The sequence below is a fragment of the Bison bison genome, unplaced genomic scaffold, assembly GCF_000754665.1.
Source record: "Bison bison bison isolate TAMUID 2011002044 unplaced genomic scaffold, Bison_UMD1.0 scf7180017864452, whole genome shotgun sequence".
NCBI lineage: Eukaryota > Metazoa > Chordata > Mammalia > Artiodactyla > Bovidae > Bison > Bison bison.
The window spans coordinates 3,215,646-3,229,303 of record NW_011495014.1 but is presented as its reverse complement, the minus strand read 5'-3'; the positions used below and the strand labels follow the sequence as shown (position 1 = coordinate 3,229,303).

Sequence of the window (13,658 nt, the reverse complement as noted above, 5' to 3'; positions counted from 1 at the left end):
AGGGCAAGAATATACAGAAGAACTGTACAAAAAAGATCTTCACGATCCAGATAATCACGATGGTGTGATCACTGACCTAGAGCCAGACATCCTGAAATGTGAAGTCAAGTGGGCCTTGGAAAGCATCACTATGAACAAAGCTAGTGGAGGTGACAGAATTCCAATTGAGCTATTCCAAATCCTGAAAAATGATGCTGTGAAAGTGCTACACTCAATATGCCAGCAAAGTTGGAAAACTCAGCAGTGGCCACAGAACTGGAAAAGGTCAGTTTTCATTCCAATCCCAAAGAAAGGCAATGCCAAAGAATGCTCAAACTACCGCACAATTGCACTCATCTCACATACTAGTAAAGTAATGCTCAAAATTCTCCAAGCCAGGCTTCAGCAATATGTGAACCATGAACTTCCTGATGTTCAAGGTGGTTTTAGAAAAGGCAGAGGAACCAGAGATCAAATGGCCAACATCTGCTGGATCATGGAAAAAGCAAGAGAGTTCCAGAAAAAACATCTATTTCTGCTTTATTGACTATGCCAAAGCCTTTGACTGTGTGGATCACAATAAACTGTGGAAAATTCTTCAAGACATGGGAATACCAGACCACCTGACCTGCCTCTTGAGAAATTTGTATGCAGGTCAGGAAGCAACAGTTAGAACTCGACATGGAACAACAGACTGGTTCCAAACAGGAAAAGGAGTACGTCAAGGCTGTATATTGTCACCCTGTTTATTTAACTTATATGCAGAGCACATCATGAGAAACGCTGGACTGGAAGAAACACTAGCTGGAATCAAGATTGCCGGGAGAAATATCAATAACCTCAGATATGCATATGACACCACCCTTATGGCAGAAAGTGAAGAGGAACTAAAAAGCCTCTTTATGAAAGTGAAAGTGGAGAGTGAAAAAGTTGACTTAAAGCTCAACATTCAGAAAACGAAGATCATGGCATCCAGTCCCATCACGTCATGGGAAATAGATGGGGAAACAGTGGAAACAGTGTTAGACTTTATTTTTTGGGGCTCCAAAATCACTGCAGATGGTGACTGCAGCCATGCAATTAAAAGATGCTTACTCCTTGGAAGGAAAGTTATGACCAACCTAGATAGCATATTCAAAAGCAGAGACATTACTTTGCCAACAAAGGTCCGTCTAGTCAAGGCTATGGTTCTTCCTGTGGTCATGTATGGATGTGAGAGTTGGACTGTGAAGAAGGCTGAGTGCCGAAGAATTGATGCTTTTGAACTGTGGTGTTGGAGAAGACTCTTGGGAGTCCCTTGGACTGCAAGGAGATCCAACCAGTCCATTCTGAAGGAGATCAGCCCTGGGATTTCTTTGGAAGGAATGATGCTAAAGCTGAAACTCCAGTACTTTGGCCACCTCATGTGAAGAGTTGACTCATTGGAAAAGACTCTGATGCTGGGAGGGATTGGGGGCAGGAGGAGAAGGGGACGACAGAGGATGAGATGGCTGGATGGCATCACTGACTCGATGGATGTGAGTCTGAGTGAACTCCGGGAGTTGGTATTGGACAGGGAGGCCTGGCGTGCTGCGATTCATGGGGTCGCAAAGAGTCATACACGACTGAATGACTGATCTGATCTGACACTTATGTCCAAAGTTACAGTGATTTACAGGTCTAAGGACTCTGGTTAACTGTTAAATCTACAGGGGTCGATAATGTAATGTGATTCACAAAAAAGAAACTGATGGATATCCAGAATTAGGAAGCAAAGAATCTGATCTAAGTTTTTCAGGCCAAATCCATATTTGGAATAGTGAGCTTAATCAGGCACTGATAAAATCAAGAATATCCTCAGGCTCACAACCAGGGATCTCAAACTATGTCATAAAAAAAGAAATGGTTGGAAACCTGGAATTGTTCAAAACAGGAAAATTAATTTCCAACATCTGCAGGTCTGTTCTATGAATGAGGAATACACTAAGTAACTGGACTTGCTCCATGTCACTGCAGAGAACAAAAGGAGGACCAGTAAATAGCTGAGTTTTTTTAACACAAAGCAAAATCTGACTTAACACAGGAAATACAGTCTAATAATCATAGTTACAAATAAGAACTTTATCTTTGAGTGAATCCAAAGATGGGATGGACACTTAATGAGGATATTATGGAGTAGAATAAGGTGGGTGCCTAAATTAAATGACTTTTAATAGTTTAAATTCAAGATTTTAAGATTTTATGAATTACAAATGAACATTTGTAAACCAAAACATTAGTTGATAGTTATCATTACTGTAAATATTTTCATTAAAAACTATTTCAACTAATATGGATAGAAATACTTTCATTTTATAGTCTAATCTGTAGAACATAATTAGTACCTTTTATAAAACATCATGTAAATGCATCTTTGAAAATAAGTCCCAGAAATACACACCTGCATTGGACAGAAATTCAGATATTCTGTAATAATTTCTAGCAAGAAATCAGGATTTAACTTCTCAAAATACTGTATGCCAAGAGGTAAGTCCTCCAACTGTGAAAAATGAGTGTCCAGGACATCATTTAACAAATTAATAACCTCTTCTTGTCGTTTATTTTTCCTCATAGCGAGAACTGCATGTAAATAGGTTAATTCCTGGAAAATAAGTAGTTTTCATAAATTACTCCATACAGTTATAAAGCCATTTATTTCTACTTAGATTTCAAATGTATACGAAGAGATATTTATAGGCACTATTTGTTCAAACTTAAATATTAGTTTACTTGGATTTTTAACATCATGTGGAAAATTAATAAATGTAACTACATATTAAAATTAGTACATTACTCCTCTAATCCCATTGTTAAATTTTTAAACATTTAAAATTTCATATTTTATAAGTAGTTACAATCTTCCCTGATAAAATAAAATACTATACCGCCGATTTTCCAAAAGACTGCTGAACTTCACTAAGGAATTCTAGATGCTGATCTGCATCCTGTAGTTGCCCTTCTATTAATTGACACTGGATAAATCCTAAAAAGGAAACAGATGAAAATGGGAAAAATCCACATCATTTCAGGCATGTACATCTCAAGTTAACACAAACAATATTAAACGAGGTTTTTTTCTTTTTGGCCATAATACAAAGTTTTAGATTAAAAAAAGAAAAAGAGTAAAAGGAAATGGGTAGCTTTGTACCCACATAAAATCAGTTACTAAGGAATTCTTAATTTATGGGAATTATCTCATAAAAATCTATTACCTGCAGATAGTTTCTAAGAAACAAAAATTCTATTTTTAAAGGTACATGATTTTTTCCTGCTGTAGATAGTAGAGAACTGTTTAATTTTAGAAAACTACAAGATATGTCTTTTCTTCTTTAAAGGCAGGTGTTAAAACCAATCGTTGTTTGCCTCTGTATGAGGAACGCTCATAGATGCAGCTGCCATACCAACGAGAGCAGGGACACTGGTCTCGTCTAGTGTCATGGCGGTCTTGTACCACTTCAAGGCCTCTTTCACTTTCCCGTGTAAAATCATTTGGTATCCAAGCTCTGTAGCAAATTCTGACAGCTGAGGATTTAAATTAAAAGCTCTTTCTAGTAATGTTTGGGTTTTCTGAAGAATGAGTTGACTACGTCCACACTAAAAAGAAAAAAAAATTAAGTTAAACTAAAACAAGTCTGCAAAGATGGAAGAATTTGTTTTTTCTAAATGTACATATGAATAATTTGCATTTCACAGATGAAAAATATAGGAAAAAAATTAGAAGAATAATAAATCTACTGTATTTACTATCTAGATAGTGCATCAACAGTTTATATCCTATCAGAACTTAAACATCCTAATAAGCATCCTAAAAAGCATCCTAATGCTTTTAAAAAACAGCTCTCTTGAAAAATGTATTGCTTCTATGCTACTCCACAAGCATATTTTTTATAACTCGATTTTTAAACTGTCTCATGACTGTCTTATAATTAGAGAAGAAAATCATTATTTAAGGTTTTATATATATTTACATATGTGTGTGTGTAGATATAGCATAATATAGAGAGATGTATATATTTTATTGAACTTTTATTGCATTGAAAACTAGGATAAGAATCTGATTTACCCCTAAAGACCAGTGTGCCACTAGTGAGAACCACGCCTTATAATCTTCTTGAAAAAACGCCTTCAAAAATATTTCAGGAAATGGCAATGTTGTCAGAATTAAGTATATACTTTTTGAACATCATTACTTTGAAGAGTTGTTACTTACTAAATTGTTTGATTTGCTGTAAACTAGTAACAATCATATGTCTGAAGTAGGTAAATAAAAAAATGTTAATACTCCCCACTAACTCAAATTTCTGTAATGGGGAGCAGTTCTCCTAAATTTCACATGATCTGACAACCTTTGTTTTTAATTAAGAGAATTCAGTTTATTCATGTCATTTAACAATAATAAACTTAATTATTTTCTTTCAACTTTATTTTAATAATTATTTTACTCAGTCTGCCCTTTTCCTTATTTTTTTCTAGCATAGTTTCAATCCTCTCGTTTCTTGTATTGGTTTTAAGATTCTGCTATATTTATCTATTCCATTTCCAATTACCTCTTTATGGGTGCTTGTCATAAAAATAATTTCTTTACTATTACAAAAAGTAAGACAGAAACCATTTCCTCAACCCTAATATTCCATTACTTATTTTAAAATATTTAAAAAAGTTTTAAAAACATAAAGGAAAGAACAACCTTAGTCATAAATCCTATGCTCTGGTTAAAATAAATCACTTTCCATTTCCTTCGTCTGGAAGGCACTTCCCTATTCTTAAAGGATTCACAAGTGCCACTTCCTCCATGAACCCTCCATGATGGCCTTTTATAGCTGGAAACTGTATCTCCTCTGAACTACCTCCCTTAAGAATGTATCACATATTCATAGGCACATCTATGAATTTTCAAGTATTTTCACTCTAGGCCATATGCTTTTTGGTGCTTCAACATTTGTGACTAATTTTATATTTCCAGCTACGAATAACAGAGCTTTGCTGTACTCTTACAGTTCTGCTGAAGGCTATTGTGATCGTATAAAAAAGTTGAGCATTCTGTGGTTCCACGGCATCCAACGCATTTCCTAAGTTTTCCAGCTGGGTGGCAGCCTAAAACAAAAGTATTCAGTATAATTTTAAAATACATTAAGAATAAAAATAGCATAATACATGACATGTACATTAGTAAATCAGTATTTATATGTTAAAAAAATCTTTGCTTTTATCAATTCCCCTTCTTCCAATGAAATCATATGGTACAAAAAGGTAAAGGATCCTTCCATAAAAAGTGCAATGATTATAAGTAAAAATTGCATTATAAAATGTGCTTCTTTAATAGTTGTTACTGAATAGAAACCTTTGGGTGATATCCAAATATTCAAAGACACCTATAATATTCAGTTAACTATACATGCCAAGCTCCCTCTCCAATAATTTATGACACATATGAGATATGAATGATAACTTATTTACAAACATTAATATTATATGAGGTCAGTCCTTGGATTACCTACATAGCCTGGATTATATTTAAAATATTTTTGAGACCAAAAAAATCAGATTATTGAAAAATAATTTCAATGCCTGGAAAATTTACTCCAGATATGCTCCTACTAAGATTCTTCTAGTATTTACTGAAGTACTTACTAAGTACTATCACATTAACCCATTTAACCCTAGGTAAGAGTCTAAATCTATTATCTGTTATAATATTATTGATTTCAGAGTGGATTTTGGCATCCCATAAACCAAAATATATAGTCAATGTGTTCATTACCAGAGAAACGTGTGCCTTATAAGGTTCAATGGGATTTCATCCTAACCCATTTAACTTACGCAAACTCAATAAAATTGTAAAAGTACTATGAATTATATTTTGTATGTTCTCTTCTATAACCAGTACCACTTGTTACATTAATCATATATCATATGACACATGATTTTTACATAGAAACAGCATCTGTTGTAATTAATAATTTTTAAAGCTTTCAAGGGTAATTTTAACTATATGATACTTTTGCTTTACTAGGTGATTTAAGATTTAACAAATATACCTTTGTTAAGGTATATTTCTAGGACTCAACTAAAAATTGCCATGATATACACTCTAAAAGCACTTCAAGGCTCTTTAGTATGTGCATGTGTGTGTAACTAAACATATATTTAATACAGGAAAGTTATATAGTACAATACAACTCACCTTCTCTATATCCCCCTCCCTACACAAATAGTAAAGGGCCAGCATTCTCAGTGCTTCCAAATTCTGATTATCTTGCAGCATCAACCTGCAAAAAAAATTTCAGTTAATGTTGAAATAAATTATGTATTATTATTTGACAACTTGCAAGGTTGGTTTGCTGGTCTGATTACTCCACGGTTTAAGTAAGTAATTTTCATTAGCAAAATGACATCTCCTTTATAAAAATTATCAATCTCATTATTTAAAACCAAAAGAATCTCTGGATCTTTATCTTAATGTGTTTATGAAAGCAAAATGGTTGTCTGAAGAGGCCTTATAAATAGCTGAGGAAAGAAAAGTAAAAGGCAAAAGAGAAAAAGGAAAGATATACCCATTTGAATGCAGAGTTCCAAAGAATAGCAAGGAGAGATAAGAAATAAGTGAACAATGCAAAGAAATAGAGGATAACAATAGAATGGGAAAGACTAGAGACCTCGTCAAGAAAATTAGAGATACCAAAGGAACATTTCATGCAAAGATGGGCACAATAAAGGACAGAAACAGTATGGACCTAACAGAAGCAAAAGATATTAGAAGAGGTGGCAAGAATACACAGAAGAGCTATGCAAAAAACATCTTAATGACACAGATAACCACAGTGGTGTGATCACTCACCTAGAGCCAGACATCTTGGAGTGTGAAGTCAAGTGGGCCTTAGGAAGCATTGCTATGAACAAAGCTAGTGGAGGTAATGGAATTCCAGATGAGCTATTTCAAATCCTAAAAAATTATGCTGTGAAAGTGCTGTACTCAACATGCCAGCAAATCTGGAAAACTCAGCAGTGCCCACAGCACTGGAAAAGGTCACTCCAATCCAATTCCAAGTTTTCATTCCAGTCCCAAAGAAGGGCAATGCCAAAGAATGTCCAAACTACCACACAATTTCACATGCTAGCAAGGTAATGCTCAAAATTATACAAGCTAGGCTTCAACAATATGTGAACCAAGAACTTCCAGATTTTCAAGCTGGATTTAGAAAAGGCAGAGGTACCAGAGATCAAATTGCTAACATCCGTTGGATCATAGAAAAAGCAAGAGAATTCCAAAAGAACATCTACTTCTGCTTCACTGACTATGCTAAAGCCTTTAACTGTGTAGATCACAACAAACTGTGGAAAACTCTTCAAATAGATGGGAATACCAGATCACCTTACATGCTCCTGAGAATCCTGTATGCAGGTCAAGAAGCAACAGTTAGAACCAGATATGGAACAACAAACTGGTTCTAAATTAGGAAAGGAATATGTCAAGGCTGTATATTGTCACCCTGCTTATTTAACTTATATGCAGAGTACATCATGCAAAATGCCAGACTGGATGAAGCACAAGCTGGAATCAATATTGCCAGGAGAAATATCAATAACCTCAGATATGCAGATGATACCACCCTTACAGCAGAAAGCAAAGAACTCAAGAGCTCTTGATGAAGGTGAAAGAGAAGAGTGAAAAGCTGGCTTAAAACTCAACATTCACATAACTAAGATCATGGCATCTCGTCCCATCACTTCATGGCAAAGAGATGGGGAAACAATGGAAACAGTGAGACTTTCTTTTCTTGGGCTCCAAAATCACTGCAGATGGTGACTGCAGCCATGAAATTAAAAGACGCTTACTCCTTGGAAGAAAAGCTATGACAAGCCTAGATAACATATTAAAAAGGAGAGACATTACTTTGCTGACAAAAGTCCATATAGTCAAAGCTATGGTTTTTCCAGTAGTCATATATGAATGTGAGAGTTGGACCATAAAGAAGGCTGAGCATTGAAGAACTGATGGAACTGAACAAACGGGGTAACACATTAGGTTTCTTATCATGCATGGCATGCTATGTTATTAGCTGCAGCTTTTCACTCTCCCTGATACATGCTTTCTGCCATGTAACTGAGCAGTTCCTCCTACAAATCCTGGCTTGTACTTCACTGCCCCCAACTACATCTTGGAGCTGTTTCTTGGCCAATAGGATCAGGACAGGAATGGCAGTGCGCCATCCCTGTTTCAGAGGCATTGCATATTTCTGCTTGTCCTCTGCATCTCTGCCATCACAAGGAGAAGGGCTTCCTCTAAAAAGCTGGTGCTATTTGGCTGGAGCCCAGAGAAGACCCTTAGAGCTGACCTGAGTCCAAACTGCAGTGAGGTTTCATGCCCTCTCAGCTGGACATGAAACTTGAAGTGGAGCCCCAGCCACATCTGGACTGGGTCAGTGACCCTAGATGATCCACACCAAAGTAAGAAATGAGCACATATTATCACATGCCCTGAGAAGTGTGGTTGTTTGATGCACATCAGTAGCTGCCTAAAGATACTACTAATTTGGGATTAAAGAAATTCTCCCCAATAATCTATAGGTTTCATGCAATTCAACCCAACATCTTATAAGGTTTTTGCATTTTTTTTTAAACAAGCTATTCTGATAGTCAATTGCAAAAGGCCAAGAAAATCATCAGAAAAGAAACATGATGGAGAACTTCTTAAAAGATGTCAAAGTCCATTAGAAGTATAGGAACGGATAGATTTCATTAATAAGAAAAAAAGTGAATATACAGTGAATATACAGGGGGAAAAAACAGCTTTTAGCATTAAAAAAAAATGCTCAATTGCAACACAAACAAGGAAGTAAAAATAAAAGTTAGGTACCATTCTTATCCTACCAGATTGTTTTTTTAAAAAACAAAACAAAAAACCTCACATTGACAATAGCCAAAATTCCTGAGGATAGGGGAGGGGACATTCAATAGACTAATGATGAGAGTATAAATACTGCTTGCTGTCACACTGGCCACAGCTACCTGCGGAGATGGCTGGGAGACTGGGTAGCCCAGAGCCCAAGCAGATAAGGTGAGAGTGATTTTGAGGAGAGAGTGCAATCCCTGCCTCAAATGTACACATTTGACATTGGATAAATACTACTGAGTTGTGAGAAACTATACTATATAACAAGTCTGTTTATCATTTTTTAAATGCCCCAAGATACATATATATATATATTGCACATTATTATATAGATACTTCCAACACCCAGCCCACAAACAGTGCCTAGGAAAAAAATCTGAAAAGTATAAACATCAGAAACTTATTTATGTACAAACTGTGGCCTCCAAATACCACTTCTCAGTAAAAGGAGTTAGATTGCCTTGTACAATGGCCGATACCTATAATGGGTCAGTAAATATATAAAATAACCCTGGTTTATCTTGCCATATGCAACAGTACGGACACTACAAAAGACTTTTGGATCATGTCATAAGGACTTGAAGAAGCTACTAATGACCAAAGACAAGTCAACCTGAGCAACTATAATAACCAAAATGGTTAGAAACACTCAAAGTTTAATCCATATCACATAAACAAACAAACCCAAATCCTTAATCACCACTGGAGAATGCTAAGTATGCAAGGGGCCTTTTTTACTTCTTTCTGAAACCTGGGAATAAGGTCAAAGACTCAAGCATTTATCCAATTTTTCCTATATGAACTGTAACATAGATAACGAACCAGCAGAAGTTTTTCTTTACAGGAGTATTCTAACTAAGAAACGCAGAAGGAAAGATATAATCTTGCTGCTACTTCTACTGCTAAGTCACTTCAGTTGTGTCCGACTCTGTGCGACCCCATTGACGGGAGCCCACCAGGCTCCCCCATCCCTGGGATTCTCCAGGCAAGAACACTGGAGTGGGTTGCCATTTCCTTCTGCAATGCATGAAAGGGAAGTTGCTCAGTCGTGTCCGACCCTCAGCAACCCCATGGACTGCAGCCTTCTAGGCTCCTCCATCCATGGGATTTTCCAGGCAAGAGTACTGGAGTGGGGTGCCATTGCCTTCAATAATATAATCCTAAACCAAATACCCAAGTATTAAGCATGAATTGCTACTAGTATCACACAAAAAAGAGGCATGCAGAGATTATGTCTGTTCGATGGAAGAACACATCAATACTTATTCATTAACTGTCAGACAAAAACAAGTATTGAATGTGAATCTAACCAAGCCTCTGGATCCGTCAACAATTTATTGGAAAAACTGAGTATAAGCAACAAGTTATACGCTAATATGGCACACAACCAATACAATTTCTATCATGGAATACCTGCTGGATAAAAATCCTGGTTTCATTAACTTAACAGTAAGAAGAAAAAGAAGAGACTGCGGGAGAGAAAGAAGGAAAAGCAGAGAGGGAAGAAGAGAGAGGGAACCATCCAAGGCCCTCAGACTTCAGAAGAAAAACTAAACTCTTTACAATGATGAACAAGACCCTTCCCAGCCTGGCACACCTTCCCCCTCCCACCCTCTGTTCTGAGGTTACCGCCTAGTCACCTTGCTCCTTCCCACCCTTAACCATATGACACGGACTCTTGCCTCAAGGACTTTGCACCTGCGTTCCCCTCTGTCTGCAACCTTCTCTGGAATGTCTGCATGCTTGCTCCCTCTGTCAATGGCATCTTCTCAGAGGCCTTCACTGATCAGCTGATAAAATAGAAGCCCTTCCCCCAACTCCCTATTTCACTTTCCAGCTTTACTTTTTCTCCACTGAGCTTATAACTTTGTTAGCACCCTACAGAATTTCTTATTTGTTTACTTATTACATGGTTCTTCTCATTTGAATATAAGCTTCATGAGGTCAGCAATTATTGTCCTTCTGAACCTTAAGAGTGTCTTAGAATAGCTACTCAGGTGTTAATATATATTTATGTAAATCAATAAATTCAGTCCTTAAAAAACAATGGAATGTCAAGATTTTCTTCAATTCTACATTATTTGTAAAAAATCAAGTTGAAAATATCTTACAAGAAAAAAATACACATAGATTTTCTTTTTTCTTGAAATTAAAACCAGACCCAAAGATATTTGTGAGATCTTGTTTTACTTAACCTCTGTGCTGTCTCAACCGTCTGGTCCCAGTCCTGCAAAGCTAGCTGTAGTTTCATTTTCTTTACAAAAGCAGGAAGGAAACTTGGAAAATTCATGATTATCTCGTTCACAGTCTCCAGAGCACCTGAATAATTCTGGCGCATCTCAAGGCATTGTGCCTAATGGGAGAAAAAAGTAAAGAGTGATATCAAAACTGTGATCATATACACTTAGGTTGTCACAGCAGGTGAGGTAGAATTCTGTTACTTAAAATTTTCTATATTTTTGCTTTCTGACCTTTCTGTAAGGAATAGTTTTCACTTTTATAATCAGAAAAGTAAGTTTTAATCAAACAAAATTTTGAAACATCACACAGAATCAAAACATTTTATACAATAAGTGATTTTGTTTTAAAATTCACCTTAAATAACAGAAATATAATTATAGGATAAAAATTTTAAAGAATATATCAAAAAGAATGTATTTATAACAGAAAAAATTACCTTTTAGAATAAAATATTTCCAGGATATCTGTAAGTAGCATCTAAAACTAAGAAATTTTTATCTTTTTAAAAAAAATTACTTTCTGCCTCAAGAAAATTTTAGAGATAAACAATATAAATTGCAAAACTATCTCAATATTTTCACTTCTAAGAATTATCTTAAAGACATAACTGGATATTTATGGCAGAATTATTTACAATAGAAAAAGTTAAAGTAACCCAAAATGCCAAAGCCTTTGACTGTGTGGATCACAATAAACTGGAAAATTCTGAAAGAGATGGGAATACCAGACCACCTGACCTGCCTCTTGAGAAACATATATGCCGGTCAGGAAGCAACAGTTAGAACTGGACATGGAACAACAGACTGGTTCCAAATACAAAAAGGAGTACGTCATGGCTGTATATTGTCACCCTGCTTATTTAACTTATATGCAGAGTACATCATGAGAAACGCTGGGCTGGATGAAGCACAAGCTGGAATCAAGATTGCCAGGAGAAATATCAATAACCTAAGATATGCAGATGACACCACCCTTATGGCAGAAAGTGAAGAGGAACTCAAAAGCCTCTTGATGAAAGTGAAAGAGGAGAGTGAAAAAGTTGGCTTAAAGCTCAACATTCAGAAAACCAAGATCATGGCATCCGGTCCCATCACTTCATGGCAAATAGATGGGGAAACAGTGGAAACAGTATAAGACTTTATTTTTCTGGGCTCCAGAATCACTGCAGATGGTGACTGCAGCCATGAAATGAAAAGACGCTTACTCCTTGGAAGGAAAGTTATGACCAATCTAGATAGCATATTCAAAAGCAGAGACATTACTTTGTCAACAAAGGTCTGTCTAGTCAAGGCTATGGTTTTTCAAATGGTCATGTATAGATGCGAAAGTTGGACCATAAAGAAAGCTGAGCACCAAAGAATTGATGCTTTTGAACGGTGGTGTTGGAGAAGACTCTTGAGAGTCCACTGGACTTCAAGGAGATCCAACCAGTCCACCCTAAAGGATATCAGTCCTGGGTGTTCACTGGAAGGACTGATGTTGAAGCTGAAACTCCAATACTTTGGCTACCTGATGCAAAGAGCTGACTCACTTGAAAAGACCCTGATGCTGGGAAAGATTGAGGACAGGAGGAGAAGGGGACGACAGAGGATAAGATGGTTGGATGGCATCACCGACTCAATGGACATGGGTTTGGGTGGACTCCAGGAGTTGGTGATGGACAGGGAGGCCTGACGTGCTGCAGTTCATGGGGTCACAAAGAGTCGGACATGACTGAGCGACTGAACTGAACTGAACCCAAAATGGCCACATAGCATTAAATGACAGCATATTCATTTAATAAGATTTCAGGTGCCATTAAAGGTCATTATGTTAATTTGTAGATCTATACTTATGAAACAGAGATGTAATTTACAATATAATAAATTTACCTGGTTATCTCCAATGCTGATATTTATTTTTAATTCAGATATTACTGTATTCTAAAATTTTTCTACAATGTACATGTAATTACTTTCATGGTCAGAAAATATAAATCTACAAATTAGTATGTGCTTTAAGAACAGATGATGGGGCCTAACACGTTTTTTAAAACGTGTTACTGAATCCCCTTCAGGAGTAAATTTAGTCCTAGAATATCTCAGTTCAAAATGAGCATCTGCCTCAACAGATGCACAGTATAACTACAATACATTCCTGAAATCAGTTTGAGATTATATTCCCATAGAATTAAAGGAAAAGTGTGAGAACCATCCAATGATGCCACTGACTGCATCAAAATAAATTATTTAAACTTCTCAACGGCATACAGTAATAGCAAAAAGGAATAGAGATAATTTTAAAAAATATATAGACACCCTTGGAATCTGTCTGAATAGCTGGTAACTTAAAATAACAAAATCATGCCAACAGAGCACATCTAGTACTTCCTTAGACCATTGCCTCCCACGTGAAAGCAACATATCATATTCAGATCAGATCAGATCAGATCAGTCGCTCAGTCGTGTCTGACTCTTTGCGACCCCATGAATCACAGCACGCCAGGCCTCCCTGTCAATCACCAACTCCCTGAGTTCACTCACACTCA

The 13,658-nt window shown here is 36.4% G+C and overlaps 1 protein-coding gene across 1 annotated transcript in view; it reads right to left on the bottom strand.

The window, feature by feature from the left end:
- The window catches only part of TTC21B (tetratricopeptide repeat domain 21B), a 97,835-nt gene that overhangs the window by 69,822 nt on the left and 14,355 nt on the right, over positions 1-13,658 (bottom strand). Inside the window, exons 6-11 of the mRNA XM_010858943.1 lie at positions 11,086-11,243; positions 6,182-6,266; positions 4,993-5,091; positions 3,399-3,591; positions 2,883-2,980; positions 2,399-2,599 (exon numbers count right to left, since the gene is read on the bottom strand). Coding sequence (XP_010857245.1) covers positions 2,399-2,599; positions 2,883-2,980; positions 3,399-3,591; positions 4,993-5,091; positions 6,182-6,266; positions 11,086-11,243 — 834 coding nt within the window. The remainder of the gene's footprint in view (positions 1-2,398; positions 2,600-2,882; positions 2,981-3,398; positions 3,592-4,992; positions 5,092-6,181; positions 6,267-11,085; positions 11,244-13,658) is intronic.